Source organism: Arvicanthis niloticus, chromosome 24 (genome assembly GCF_011762505.2).
Source record: "Arvicanthis niloticus isolate mArvNil1 chromosome 24, mArvNil1.pat.X, whole genome shotgun sequence".
NCBI lineage: Eukaryota > Metazoa > Chordata > Mammalia > Rodentia > Muridae > Arvicanthis > Arvicanthis niloticus.
Window position 1 is genome coordinate 35,015,098 of NC_133432.1, and position 15,803 is coordinate 35,030,900.

At 41.8% G+C, this 15,803-nt stretch overlaps 1 protein-coding gene across 1 annotated transcript in view; it reads right to left on the minus strand.

Moving 5' to 3' along the window:
* Baiap2l1 (BAR/IMD domain containing adaptor protein 2 like 1) overlaps positions 1-15,803 on the minus strand; it is a 94,200-nt gene that overhangs the window by 56,944 nt on the left and 21,453 nt on the right. The window contains exon 2 of the mRNA XM_076923635.1: positions 2,136-2,211. Within this exon, the coding sequence (XP_076779750.1) occupies positions 2,136-2,211 (76 nt within the window). The remainder of the gene's footprint in view (positions 1-2,135; positions 2,212-15,803) is intronic.

Sequence of the window (15,803 nt, forward strand, 5' to 3'; positions counted from 1 at the left end):
GGGATGCTGCAGTATTTCGTGCAAGAGTAGGTGCCTGTGCCACAGTGCAACACATAGCTTAGCTGGCGTTGCCCAGTCCCACCTGTTCTAAGCTTCTCCCCAGGTTAGTGTGGTGCCCAGGGCTCATCTTTCTGCTCAAAGCAGTGTCTGTCTGCTAATATCCCTTATCTGTTCGCTCGAGCTCTTGCAAGGTCTCTTGCCTGCTCCAGTCCACACCAATCACTACTGCTCAGATCTCTGTGACAATGATCTATATTTCTTTGTCAGCCATTCAAATGTTAGTCCACTTTTGTAATCTGTTGACTGCACTTCTGGTTGACTTCCTCAACTTTACTCCCAAATTCTTACCAAGGGCTTTATGAATGTAGCTAAAATTATCAGTAGCATCACCAAAACTCTATCAGATGGCCCACAGAAGTTCAGGGGATGCTTATCATGAACAGAGTCATCTTTAGGAGGTAGTGAAGGGGTAAGAGCCCTTAAGGGAGAAGTTGTGTTAACAGGAGGCTAAGCTGCAAGCAGCTCTCTTAGTCTGTAACTGCCTCAGATATTTTCAGGTTACACAAGGGGGAAAGAGTTCTACAGGTTATAGTGATTTTCCCACGAGGACTGGAGACAGCAAGGACTTTGTGGCCAGTGATTAAGCAATCATGGAAGGAGAGCTATAAGGCTGACCTGTTGCTTTCAAAAAAGGGAAGGTGCCTGTGAATGGTAAAGGCACTGCTGGGCAGAGTGACAAGATCAGACCTGTTATGTTTCCCGGGAACCGAAAGCTGCAGGTAAAAATGCACAGCCTTGCAATCGACTTTTCCAGTGACTGCAACTACCATGTTTTTCGTCACCATTGCTCAGGGCCCAGACAATGCACACTGTCTTGCCTAGGCCACGTTTTTGGGTAGTTATCAATGTATTCTAATAGCATTCAGTTTCAGTGGGAGTGTAGGAGTAGCTGTTTATCAGCCTCCTCAGTGAGAACCTTTTCAAGATAGCTAGCAACCTGGGTCCTGAAAGACAGGCAAATGTCAATGGTTGAGTTTATTTTTGTTGGGGATTGGGCCTTATTAATGTTATATAAGTACTTCTCCAGTACACAATCCTGCTAGCTAGCTGCTTACCTGAGATCCCCCTCTCCCCTTCTCCTTTTTCCCATCTCTCTATTTCTTACAATCCTTCCCCTCTTGCTCTCACTGTCTCTGAGACAAGTTCTTACTAAGGTGCAGACACTAGCACAGAACTTGTAATCCTTCTACCTCAGACTCCCAAGTAGTTGGAATTGTAGGTCTATGCCACTAGGCCTGGCTTCAAATTCAGTTGAAATGACTCACTTACTTTGAAATGAGAATCTAAACCCAACCTTTAATGTAGATGTTCTTCCACTGAGATTAAAAATATTATTTTTCATGTTACTATGAAAATGACACATCAGCAAGGTGTTACGGTGGCTCACAGTTGTAATCCTAGCACTTGGGAGGGTGGGAAGAGGGACTGCCTGAGTTCAAAGCTGGCTAGCCTGTGTTACAAAGTGAGATTCTGTCTCAAAATAAAACGAAAATATAGTCTATCCAAAGGTCAGAAATTCTTCTAAAGATAGCTAAGTGAATGATTCTCATGTAGCAGGACACTAATGTTCAAATGTTATTATTGTTTGTTTTTCTCTCAATGTAGCCCTTGCTGATCTGGATCTTACTATGTAGACAAGGCTGACCTTGAACTCACAGAAATCCACCTGCCTCTGCCTTCTGAGTGCTAGGATTAGAGGCATGTGCCATGACATCTGCCCATATTCAAATATTTTAAGTATACATATAAATTATTAGTTCACAAAAATTTGTTTAAAAATTAGAAAAGTTCATGAAAATGATATAAAAGCTCAAGTTTGTGTATCAGAAAGCACAATTTGAAAGTTAAAACATGTCACTTATAGTTCCTTCATTATCACTCAAGTCACTCACTTCAATACACTAAGTACCATCCTGCACTGCTGTTGTAAAAATCCTGTAGATAAATTATAAAAAAACTCCATATACAGACATTTAAAAAATGCAATGTTAGGTATTAAAGATAAATAAAATATTAACTTTAAAATTTTCATATGTGCTTTAAATTAATCAATTAAGAAAAACCAAAAGACTTACCATTCACTGCTTTTTCATAATTTTTTCCTAGGTTTATTAAGTTTCGTAGTCCAGGATTGAATTGTTCCATAACATTCTGATAAATAAACACACAAAACAAATTAATAAACAAACACACAAAACAAATTAATAAACAAGGAGGGATATTGATATTCTGTCACTGTGAGGTCTAGAATTTCTATATAATAGAATTTATAGATAGCCAAGTCTCAGATGCTTGCCTATTTATTTATTTACTGAGACAGGGTCTCAGGCCTTGCTTATATACATAGGGACTTGCTATGTATATGAAGATGGCCTTGAACTTCGGACCCTCCTGCTTTTACTTCCCAAGTGCTGGAATAACAGGTTCACACAGTTTTGGGGATCAAACCTAGGGCTTCATGTATGCTAACTGAGCCAAATCTTCAGCTTACAATAATGCAGACGTAAAAATCTCAGTGAACTCAATTGTCTGACCCAATGGAACAGGCAGCAAGGTGGATATAATCTTCAGTTACCCAAGGGCTGCCTAGAATCTGCTATAAATGGAGCAAGCAGGAGACATTCGCATCCCTCCCAGGACTCACGGGACTGTGAGCCTGGAGGCCAAATAACCCTCTCTGGTACAGGTAGATTGTTTGCGGCTGTCACATTAGGAAAAAGTCTGTTTGAGCAACTACCTCAATTTAATTTATAATTAAGGTAATGTTCTGGCTATCAAGTGTTTAGAAACTTCAGGGCAATCTTGCTTTCATTTTGCCTGAACCTGTACAGTACAGACAACAGGATTATTCCCAGGGTGCTCGCTTTATGACTAAGGACACATCAAGATATGGTGACGATAGATGACTGCTCCATATTGGACCAACAAGTTACCTCATATTCATTCTAAACAGACCACTCAGCCCTCCCCACCAGTTCTCCGATGTATGTAGTATATATAGATGACCAAATGATAAAGGATGGAAAACAAGCCAACATTCAATGCATCAGATGCTTTACACCCATCCTTCAGAGGAAAAAGAGGCTCTCCATTAGTAACTGGGAATAGAGGATGAATGACAACGGACAGTAAGTAATTGAATAGTGATAAAAACTACAATGAGAAAGCCTGCATCTTATATTTTAACCCTTGCTATTACCTCAAAGACCCTTCCAATCATATGGTTCTCTCCCTGTTAGTACCACCATTTTGACTATCCACTCACTCAGCTTCAATTTTAGAGAGAAACTTCTGGCTCCCTCTAGTAATTCAGGAGGACCTGCTTCTCTATTATGCACTCCTCTTTCCTAGGCGATTGACAACTTTCTGGTCACCTAACGGTATTCATTGTGACTGTAAATATTGGTCACTACAATTCAAAGAAAGTATTTATGGTCACATTTCCTTTCTTAGTAGCCTTTTTGGTTTTCCTGGAATTAATGGTTGGTTGCCCTTCTTCCCCCTTGCTTCTACATGTCTACCTTAAGTCCTTTCCCATGCAGGGTCAGATCAAGCACCGCCATATGAATGTTATTTCTCATTTCCCCTTGCAAGGACTCTGTCCTTTCTCTCAGCCCCACCTAAGGCTGCCAGGCCACTGTCCTTGCATGCTCCTAGCTGGCTACCTGTATTGAGAGCTCCCATTCTCAACGTCCACCTTCTTCCTTTCTGTTGGAGATTATTCTCCAAAACTGATGTAAGAATGATGTATGAGAAGTGTATCCATGCCTCCAAATGTCTGAAACTACTTACAAATGCTAAATTATTTATTATTGTGTGTGTGCAGGAGGGAGGGAGAGGAGTGTGAATGTACCAACACACAGAGGGCAACCGGGGGCAGTCAGTTCTTCCTGAGACCATGTGGAGCCTGGAGACTGAACTCAGGTCATCAGGCTGGGTGACAAGTGCCTTCTCACTATCCTCTGGAACTACTTTTACCTTGACATTTGCTTGCCGTTTTGCTGAGCAATATCATATACCCCCCTGTCTTCCTCGGAATGTCTGAGATGCTGCTCTACTTCTCTAGTACCACGTTTACTGAAGTCAACGAACTTTTTGTTGTCTGTTTGACTCCCCTGACCCCTGACTCTTTAGGATGTTTGAATGCATTCCTGTGTGGATGCCAGAGGTCAATAACCAGTGTCTTGCTCTATTGTTCCTTACCTTGAGTTTTGAGACAGGGTCTCTTATTGAATTTGGAGTTTGCCAATTCAGCTAGACTAGATGGCCGGCAAGACCCAGGGGTGCACTGGGATACAGGCATTTGCAGCTGTGCTTGGGCTTTATGGCTACTGGAGATCCAAACTCAGGTACCCATGGTTGCAAGCGAGCACTTGCCTGACTGAGACATGTCCTGGGATTATAGGTAGGTGTGTGTCATCCTATCTGGTGTTTTTAATCACACACACACACACACACACACACACACACACACACACACACACACACACACACAATGTATGTATAATTTTTTGTGAGTGCTTTAGTTTCTTAGCTCTTCCTTTTAAAAAAAAAAATCACCATTTTAGCTGGGCAGTGGTGGCACACGCCTTAATCGCAGCACTTGGGAGGCGGAGGCAGGCGGATTTCTGAGTTCCAGGCCAGCCTGGTCTACAGAGTGAGTTCAGGACAGCCAGGGCTACACAGAGAAACCCTGTCTTGAAAAACAAACAAACAAACAAACAAATCACCATTCTAGCCTTTGTTTACGAATGTGATGTCCTCTCTTCTGAGTACCCTAGAGTGTTGATATTCTATTCCAGTCCCCCATGGCATCATCTCCTAAATATATATTCTTTAAACTATCCTTCTGATAAAGGCTTTTATCTAACTTCTGGTGTTATTATTTGTTTTGTTTATTCAATTAAAAACTATCTTATTGTTTTATGTATATGGGTATTTTGGCTGCATGTATGTCTTTGTACCACATGGGTGTCTGGTACCCACAGAGACAAGAAGAGGGTATTAGACTCCCACAAGCTGTAGATAGATGGTTATGAGCTGCCATGTGGGTTCTGGGAACTGAACTCCAGTCCTTAAAAGAGCAGCCAGTGCTCTTAATTGCAAAGCCTCTCTAGCCTGTTTCTTTGTTTGAGACAAGGTCTCTCAAAGTAGCTCAGGGTGGCTTCAAACTCACAATCCTGTGCCAGTTTCAAGAGTGCTGGGATTATAAGTGTGTGGCATCATGCCTGGCTTCTGGTAATTATTTATTTATTTAAAAGACAGGGTCTCACTATGTTACCTGGATGGCCTACAACTCATTATGTACATAAGACTGCCTCTGTGCTGGGATTCAAGGCATATGCCACCATACTCAGCCACTTCTGATGATCTTTAAAGGGGGTTGTTGGGTACTGGAGAGATAGCTCAGTGGTTAAGAACATATATTGCTCTTACAGAGTATCCAAATCAGTTTCTAGCACCCACACCAGGTAGGTAACAACTGTAGCTAACTCCAGTCCTAGGAGATCTGATGCCCTCTTTTGGTCTCTGTGGGCACTTGTACACATGTGGGGCACACACACACACACACACACACTTCTCTAATTTTAATAAGTCAGTTCATATTTACAAGTAAAGCCCTTCATGCTGCTGCAGAGCTGTGGGTGCTACGTAGCTGCTGCTAGTGGCTGCAAGCACATTGTCTAGACAGCAAGTCCATGGGGAGCCTGACTATGGATAGCACTCAGGGGCATTGTTTCTACAAAGACATTCCTAATTCCCAATCATCGGGTAGAAGGGAGAGGAGAGCATCCAACAGATGATTAGCTTTTCTGTCAATCAGGATGGGGGTTTGGAACCAGAGTAAACTGAACCAGTGTCCACCAGATCCCCTGTGCACTTTTACCTCTGGTGTTTAAGACCCAAGCTCCAACATGTCCTCAGATTAATTCTTTACTCTGTAGGCAGAAGAGATCCATTCTCAGTGGTGACTGGGACAGGGAAGGCAACCTGGTGGCTGAGCCACCTTCTATGCACACACACTTCATCCCAGCCCTGGCTGCTGAGGTCCTAGGGTGAACGGCTTCCTCAGCTCTATGGATCCCTTGGGCACATGTAAGCCAGCCACCACTCCTCTATTACTCAAAGGATGTTTCTTTACTTGTCTCCTTGCTTCTGTCCCTCCCTTGCATGTCTTATGTATCCTAGGCTAGCTTCAAATTCTTTATGTAGCCAAGGGAAACCTTGGACTTCATCTGATCCCACTGTCTCGGCATTTCAAGTGCTGGGATTACAGGTGCATGTTATCATGATGTTCATGTACTGTTAGGGGTAGAACCCAAGGCTTCGTCCGTGCTAAGCAAGCACGCTACCAACTGAGCTACATCTCCCGCCATCCTACCCGAAGTTTTAGATTTTTCTTGTCAACAGATGTTTCCCCCTTTAAATGTCTGCACTATATATAGATATGTGTGTGTGTTATTCCATATTGCCATCATGTCAGTGTATTCTCAGAAAGAGGGAAAGAAAGCCACAAGGATCCCTCTGTTTGGAAGTCCATCCACCTTGTATCACTGGAGCAGGCAGCTGTCCTAGGTCTACAACTGGCCAAGAATGCCCCAAAGCTTCTGGCCCCCAATCTTTCGATGAACCCTCAGCACCTATACTGTTTATCTGCAGACACACTGCTATTGCTCTAGTCTCTTCTTAAAACCCTCTTTAAGCGTTTCATTTTAAAATAGGTCAGGCCTCATGAGGAGCTATTAAAACAATGTCTATGCACATGGATGCTGGTGAGATGGCTCAGCAGGTAAAGGCATTTGCTGTACAAGCTGACACCCTAAGTGTGACTCCTAGAACTAGGGTGGAAGAAGATAAACAACTATCGAAAGTTATCCTCTGACCTCATACATTCTATGTCATGCATATGCTTACACTCACATCACACACATACACACCACACACATACACTCACACCACACACAATCACACACACCACACTCACACCACACACACTCACACCACACACACTTATACCACACACACAATCACACTACACATACACTCATACCACACACACACTCACACCACACACACACACCACACACTCATACCACACACATATACTCACACCACGCACACACACTCTTATACACACACATCACATACACATATACAGACACTCGCACACACACACTCACACACATACACACACACCACACACACACTCACACCACACTCACACCACACACACTTATACCACAAACACAATCACACACACACTCATACCACACACACATACTCACACATCACACACACTCACACATACATACAGTTCCTAGATGTGGTGATTTCCCTTAGCTCCCACAGAGACATTTTCTATAATCCGAGTACATTCTCAGATCCATTAAATAGCTACTTGTACAACAAGGATGGCTATGACTTTACTTGGATTTTGACAGTGACCTTATTTGGGTTTTGGCAATTAAAAATATTTTACCTTTTAATTATGTACTGGATTTGTTTTTTTAACTTGACACAAGCTAAGGTTACCTGAGAGGAAGGAACCTCAATTAAGAAAATGCTTCCATAAGGTCTGGCCTTAGTCAAGCCTCTGGGGCAGTGGCTCTCAACCTTTCTAATACAGTTCTTCATGTTGTGGTGACCTCCAACCATGAAATTATTTTGTAGTCACTTTATAATTGTAATTTTGCTACTGTTATGAATTGTAATGTAAATATCTGATATGCAACTCCCAAAGGGGTCGTGACCCACAGGTTGAGAACCATTGCTCTAAGGCATTGCCTTAGTTAGTGATTGGCTGAAGGGGGGTCCAGCCCATTGTAGGACCCCTGGGATGGTGGTCCCAGTTCTATAAGAAAGCAGCTGGAGCAAGCCATGAGGAGCAAGCCAGTCAGCAGTGCTCCTCCATGGCCTCTGTGTCAGCTCCTGCCTACAGGTTCCTGCCTGGTATGAGTTCCTGTCCTAATATCCTTCAATGATGAACAGAAAACTCTTTCTTTCCCAAGTTGCTTCGGTCATGGTGTTTTGTCACAGCAATAGTAACCCCAAATAGAGCAAATTCTATGTCTGTGTGTGGGTTATGCACACGAGTGCAGGTGCCTGTAGAGACCATCTGGCGTCAGATGCACTGGTTCTACAGTTACAGGCTGATATTGGCCACTTAACAAACATGCTTGGGAACTAAAACTTGGGTGCTTTGTAAGAGCTTTTAACTGCTGAGCCATCTCTCCAGTCCCAGATTTTTGCCAATCTTTGTATCCCTTATTGCTTTCAGAGAGAAGACTATCTGCATAAAATTTTATCTTGTATATGGATCTGCACAGCTATCATTACTTCAACCATAATTCAAGAAGGTCCATCCTATCAGCACAAAAATCTCTGGGCCCCTTTCTAGTCATTCCTTCCCCACCCACCCTGACCACTCTAAGTCTGTTCTTATGAGAATGTTATGTAAATGCAGTTACACAGTATGAGACCTTTTGAGAATAGTCTTTTTCACGCAGCCCAGTGCCTTTAAGAAGTATCCAACATGGCAGGTGTATTAATAGCCACTCTTCTTTTCTGTTTGTGCCAGCTGTGCTTCAGGGAACGGATGTATCACACTTTGCTTACCCAATTTATGAATTCAGGTTGTTGCCGGTTTAGAACTACTCTAACTAAGCTGATATGAACAATTATGTACAGGTCTGTGTATGAGCATAAATTTTTATATCTATTGGATAAATACACAGGATAGGTGTATGTTTAACTTTATGAAATGCTGCCAGGCCTGCAGGCAAAGCAGCTGGGCCACTCTACCATCCCGTCCACAATGTAGGAGAGCTCAGTGATTCTTAAAACCTAATAATTTCACGGGATGTGGCTTACTTGGTAGAGCATTTGTCTAGTAAGCATAAAGCCTCGAGTTCCATCTTTAGCACTACAGAAACTGGGCATGCTGGTGCAAATGTGTAATCCCAGCACTTGGGAGGCAGCAGAAGATCAGAAGTTCACAAGTTTAAGGCCATTCTTTATTACACAGGAACTTGAAACCAGCCTGAGATATGTGACTTTCAAAACAACAACAACAAAACCCTCATTAGAAAACAGTCATTTCCTAATTGAATAATAAAACAACCTTGAAAGCAGCATGACTAAAGTTCCTATAATATTCTTATGAAGCTGGGTGTATATGGTAAAAATTAGAGGAGACCATCACAGAGCTAGCCTGTCCTATAGCATACAAGCAGTCATATAAAAGTAAAACAAATAAAAAAAAAAAAAAACCTAGATCTGTTCTAAGTATATTATTTGTATAAAATAAGAGAAAGGCGTAATTTGGTTGTGTTTGCCTGGGCATGTGTGTATGTGCAAGGGCATGTATGTGTGCATGTATGTGGAGACTAGGGTCAAACTTAGGTACCTTTCCTCAAGAGCTATCACCTTGTTTCTTGAGAGTCTCTCACTGGACCCCAAGGCTTGTCTATTAGCCCCAAGCACCCACATGTCGTCTCTGACAATTGGTGAATACTGGTGTTACAAACACACACAATCAGGCCCAGGTTTTTATGTCAGTGCTGGGGATAAAACTCAACTCCTCATGCTGTAGGCAAGTGCTTTTCCAAATGAGCTATCTCCTCTGGCCTCTTAATTTGTTTTTCTTTTAAAACAGGGTCTCATCATGTAGTCCTGGCTGGCCTGGTACTCACTATGTAAACCAGGCTAGCCTTGAACTCAGAGATCTGTCTGCCTCTGCCTCTCAAGTGCTAGGATTAAAGGTGTACATCACCACATTTGACTCATAATTTGATTTTTTAAAAAAAAAGATAACTCTTGAACTAATAACCCTAACATCTTATGATGAGCATTGAACATACACAAATCACTATCCACACATAGTCTTAGCTAAAAGGCCAAGAAATGAGAATCACTCTCTAAATAATTCATAGATTTTTAACTGAGACTTAAGACTATACATCCAGCTTTGAAGAAAACTAAGAGTTCTTAAGCTAGAAAAGTTCAACATGTCATCTAGTTCTCTGATATTTAGGTTTAGCTACAGAAATGTTGGCCCCTTTCAACCATGGAAAATCCATTTCTATACTGGCTTTTGGCCATGAATCTAGTTATTTTAGCTGAGGTACAAGTTATTTTTAAACTGAAGAACAAAAAAGCAACACTGCCTTTGTACTATGAAGTCTGGAAGATGTTACAGCAGCAGGCAGCACACGCACTTGTACGTTGAATGGGCTCTATGTTTAAGGAAGGCAGTCATTGGGGTCAAAGGCCAGGACTGTGGCCAGGTTTGCTAAGACCTGAGCTATGGCACTGCCTACAACTGGAGGTCATTAGCAGGAAAGACCAACTCCATTTCTAGTTTACAGGAAAAAACAGAAGACTTAAGAATGAAATGGATGGAAAAGATACAAATGGGCCAAGAAACACTACTTTTGTTTGAAAAAAAAGGAAAAAAAAATAAAAAGCTTAGTATGTATCCACCAGTTACTACTTGCCAATTAGTATAAATCACCAAACCAGTTTCCACTAGAATGTTTCTTTTCCATTCAGTAAGTATGGATACCTACTGTTACAAAATAAAGTCTAGGTTAATGTATTAGCAGTATAATTCCACTTGGGATAAATCTGATGTGAAGAGGGTTTGGTTCTATTTAAAAAGCCAAACCAAAACAAACCAAAACACCCCAAACCAATCAAACAAAAACCCCTCAGTAGCTTTGAAGAACGAGTGGTTGTCCATTTGAAACAAACTGCGGTGATGCCCAGCTACTTAGGAGGAGGCTCGGGAGGAGGAGGCTCAGGAGATCATTCTGAGCTACGCGCAGGCAGGTGAAGGACACCCTGAGCAACTTAGCAAGAGTATGTCTTAAAAATAAGAAAAATTGTCAGATGGTAGTGACACATACCTTAAATCTCAACATTCAAGAGGCAGAGGTAGGCAGATCTCTGAGTTCAAGACCAGCCAGGTCTGGTGAGTTTTAGGACACCCAGGGCTACACAGAGAAACTATCTGGAGTAGGGTGGGGGCGGGGGGGGGGCTTTTCTAGGACTGTTCTCTACATAATCAAGGGCAAATTGTTTGATATTTTAGTACTTTGTCTTTTGCAATCAAAAATGTGAGTAATATTTACAGAAAATAATCTTTAAGTGATTTACAAGTCTCTAAATAAATGCCAAGTTCTACAGCTTGGAATTTTATGTCATTTTATACAACCCCTTGTATGACTGGAGACAAATGTTAAGGTGGTGTGGCAGGCACATCTGTGACAAGAGTTAACTGAGGATACTGAGACAGACGTCATTTGAAGAAAGCTTTGCTTCCTCCTTCCTTGAGTGGTGCTGGAAGCTGCTGCTCCTGTCCTGACCTTGCCAATATTTGATTACCTCCTTGGCCTTGGGGAAAGTATCAGAAGCAAATCTGGCAAAGAGACAAGTGCTTGAGGGCCAGCAGGTGGCCACAAGAGTCACACTGTCCATGCTCGTCATGGTGTGGAACACAAGCTGGTTAAGGAGACCTGGAAAACTGAGATGGGGCTTTGTAAGCATTAAGCTAGACCAGAAATACTTATTTGAGCTAGCTTTGGTGATACATGCCTGCAATTCCAACACATAGGGGGCTGAGGCAGGAAGCTTGAGAGCTGGAGACCAGGCTAGATCCTGTCTCAAAAAGCAAAACAAAACAAATAAAAACTTTATTCAAATATGTAAACTCAAAAATCCTCTCTGTTGCTAGGCTTGGTGATGCATGCCCTTATTCTCAGCATTTGAGAGGCAGAGGCATAAGTAGAGGCAGGGAGAAGTCTGTGAGTCCAAGGCTAGCCTGGTCTACAAGTGTTTCAGGACAGTAAGGGCAGTTATGCAGAGAAACCCTGTTTCAAAACAAAACAACAAAACAAATGAACAAACAAAACATTTTGGTTCCCATAAATCTATGCTATCTATTATTATTTGTTTTGTTTTGTTTTGTTTTTCGAGACAGGGTTTTTCTGTAGCCCTGGCTGTCCTGGAACTCACCCTGTAGACCAGGCTGGCCTCAAACTCAGAAATCCACCTGCCTCTGCCTCCCAAGTGCTGGGATTAAAGGCATGTGCCACCACTGCCCGGCTATTATATTATTTATCAAATGGCATTATATGTAATTCATGTTGTCTGTAATCTGTAACATGCCATGGAACTGCAAGTGTCAGAGACAAGGTCCATTTTGAACAACTGGGTGATTAGCATTACCTCTGTGAGCCTTAGTCTGCTTTACAAGTGGAAACAGTGATCATTTTTATTTTCTAATAAATATGAAGACTGAATGTGATAATCTAACATAACTTCTATTTATTGTTTTATTACATATCATTTTTGCAGTTCTGTGATCAAACCCCGAACGTTAAGCATGCTAGTCAAACACACTGCCCCTAAGCCCCACCCCAGCTCTAGGGAGCTCTTACACACTCTTCCTAATACTTGATCCTTGGTACACACTGAACCAGTTGTAACTAATACTGCAAGAGTAGAGCTCTAAAATACTGGTCGAGCTTCAAACAGATGGCCATTCCTGTTTACATAACACAGAAACAAATATGTCAGCTCTCCTACATCGAAATGTCATTATCAGGATGGGAGAGGTCATGACCACAAAGTATCTAGAGAAGGAGCCAACCATAGAAAAGAAAATTAAAGGGGTTCTTAACTGCTTTCTTCAGCTGAGAGGGTATGGTTCTTCTATTAATTGCTTAGATTTGAAATATCTGTTAATTCTCATGGTGTTATGATCCTGGCTTAACATCTGACTTGGATCTTGTTTGATCCTAACCTCCTGGTTATTAGCTACCTCATTTTACAGATGAGATCCAGAAACTCTGAGGCATTACATCTTAAACCTTGGTAATCATCCAATGGGCATCAAGAGATCTCACTACCAACTTCTGCACTCACCCGGGTGCCTCAATAGCTTCTTGGGGTGCATTGTGAAACACATCCCATTTTTATTGGGGTAAAAATGCTTTCCTGATGTCAGGGCACTGCATTATGAGAAATTAAGGAAATAGCTACAGGTTTTTTTTTTTTTTTTTTTTAAATATTTTCTTAGATTCTTACTACCCATTTTTTGTGACTGTAATTAACCTTCCAATAGCTTTTGAGTTATTTCTGATCTCTTCCCATTTTTGTTGCCCATTAAAAAAAAAAAAAAAAAGAACAAAAGGAGAAAGAAAAAAGAAGAATCTGGAGCCAGCAGGATGGCTTAGTAGGTAGAGTTGTTTGCTGCCAAGCTGGCTGACCAGAATTTGAGCTATAGAACCCACAGGGTACAAAGAGAGAACTGAATCCTGCAAGTTGTCCTCTAGTCTCACACATGTGCACACATGTACAGATAAGTACATGTTTTAGAAAGCATAATAGGAGAAGATGAGGAAGAGGAAGAGGAGGAGGAGGAAGAGGAGGAGGAGGAGGAGAAGAGCAACAACAACAACAACAAACAACAAACAACAACAACAACTCACAATCACTTAGTCCTGACAAGGATCGTTAACTAAAGGCTAGCACTTCACCAGTCTGTTGGCAGAAAGCCCCCACACTACTGCAGACAAAATCACTGTGTACCCTAATGACGCCATGCTAGTCCTCAGAGAATCTGTAATCAAGATTACTGATGACTTTCTAACCTATGTTTTATATCTTTATATACACACACATTTAGTCCTGATTAAGATGTTTTTGCTTTATATATTGAAACAATACTTAAATGAGAAACATTTGTGGTATAATCCAATTCATTTCACTCTTCTCTTTTCCTTTTTATTAAAAGTTATGCTTCTGAGACCTAGTCGCAGAAGTATTTTTGCAGAAATGGTTAATATCTTCTAAGAGAGGGAAAATGCAAATCTGGGTGGGTGTGGATGTCATCTAATCAGCTGAAAGGCCTTAACAAAACCGAGGTGTCCCTGAGATACTTGGGAACCGTGTTACCTAACAGCCCAACACCGCACTCGCTCACCACCTCCCACAACCATATAAGCCAACTTCCTAAAACATTTTGTACTTTTCTTTTCCCGTTTTTTGTTTGTTTTTTTGAGACAAGAGGCTGGTCTCAAACTCAAGAAATCTGTCTGGTTCTGCCTCCCAAGAGCTGGGATTAAAGGCATCCCACCACTGCTGGTTAACATTTTGCATTTTGCACTTTTTTTGTTGTTTTTTTTTTGTTGTTGTTTTGTTTTGTTTTGTTTTGTTTTTCGAGACAGGGTTTCTCTGTATAGCCCTGGCTGTCCTGAAACTCACTTTGTAGACCAGGCTAGCCTTGAACTCAGAAACCTGCCTGCTTCTGCCTCCCAAGTGCTGGGATTAAAGGCGTGTGCCACCACCGCCCGGCCATTTTGCACTTTTTAACAGACATACAAACAAATGTATAGATATGCATCATATAAACACACGCGTTTTGTCCATCTATTTCTCCACTGAGACAGTTGATTCTTACAAGCTTGTGCAACCATCAATCATGTGGTAATAAACTGCATTCCTTCTATATGGAGAGGTAAGAATTTATCTAAAAATACAATATCTGAGACACAGATTGCGTGATGGATTTTATTACATACAAAGAAGAAAGAGGCTGCAGCAATTTATACTTCCATAACTTTCTACACAAACAATACTTTCTCCAAACATCTTTGCCTATATTTTTGATTAGTATACTGTTTGTCTACTTGATAGGTGAAGGGCAAGACCTCTACAAAAGTACCAAAAGCTACTACTAATTTTGGTATTAAAAGTCTATCTACCTAGTGGCTGAAGTTATAGCTCAGCAGAGTGCTTGACTTACATGCATCGAGCTTCTGGGTTTAAACCTCAGCACCCAAAAACAAAAATAAAAAACAAAAGCAACGCCCCCTCCAAGACTACTCATCTAAACACATCTATTCAGAAGAAAAAACACAATATAAGGCAGATCCTGGTAAACTCAATGGATTTATCTTCAGTTCTTATGTTGGATTTTTGTCTTTTTAGCAGCATGGTATGAGGAAGAGATACTTCAAACTGGGCCATTCCTTGCAACTGAACTACACACTCCACCCCAGCCTCTGTGTTCCAGGTCCTTCATAAGCTACAAATCTCAAAGAGCCAAATTCATTCCTCCATGGGGAATACTACTTGCTCTTCCCAGTTGAAGGATCTGGCTCTGGACACGAGGCCCACTGGGTCTCAGCTCAGCTCTCAGACGCCTACCCCAGCCCTCTTCTTCCCACCCCTCTTCTTCCCACAGGCAGGGCAACTGCAGCCTCCCTCTCTCCCTGCTTTTGCTGTGTTCCTGGATCTCTCTTTAAGTGCTTGCTGTTACCGTACATGATATTACCTATCTGTTTACTCCCCTGTCACCTTATTTGAAAGCACACATTAATTAAGGTCAGGACCTAATTTTAACCCCCACTGCATTGCTATCACCAGGAACAGGAGCAGTGTCAACCTTCAGTGTCCCACAGTGAATGCGGTGGCAGTTTTGGAAGTTGGAATATAGAGACTTATGTGTCCGTGCTGGATATGCTGCTTGCCGTCCCTTCAGCTCCACAGACACATCTGAGCACACTGCTACAGACACGATGGCCCAGTGGGCCAATTAGCCATGAAGACCAAGCATGAGGTAATGGGGCCAGTGCCTGCAACTTCATTAACTCAAAAGAAAAGCTTCACTAGAGAATCATAAAAGTTACAAGGCTCTGCCCTCTGTCTACTAAGGTTTAAGAGGCTTGCAAAATCTG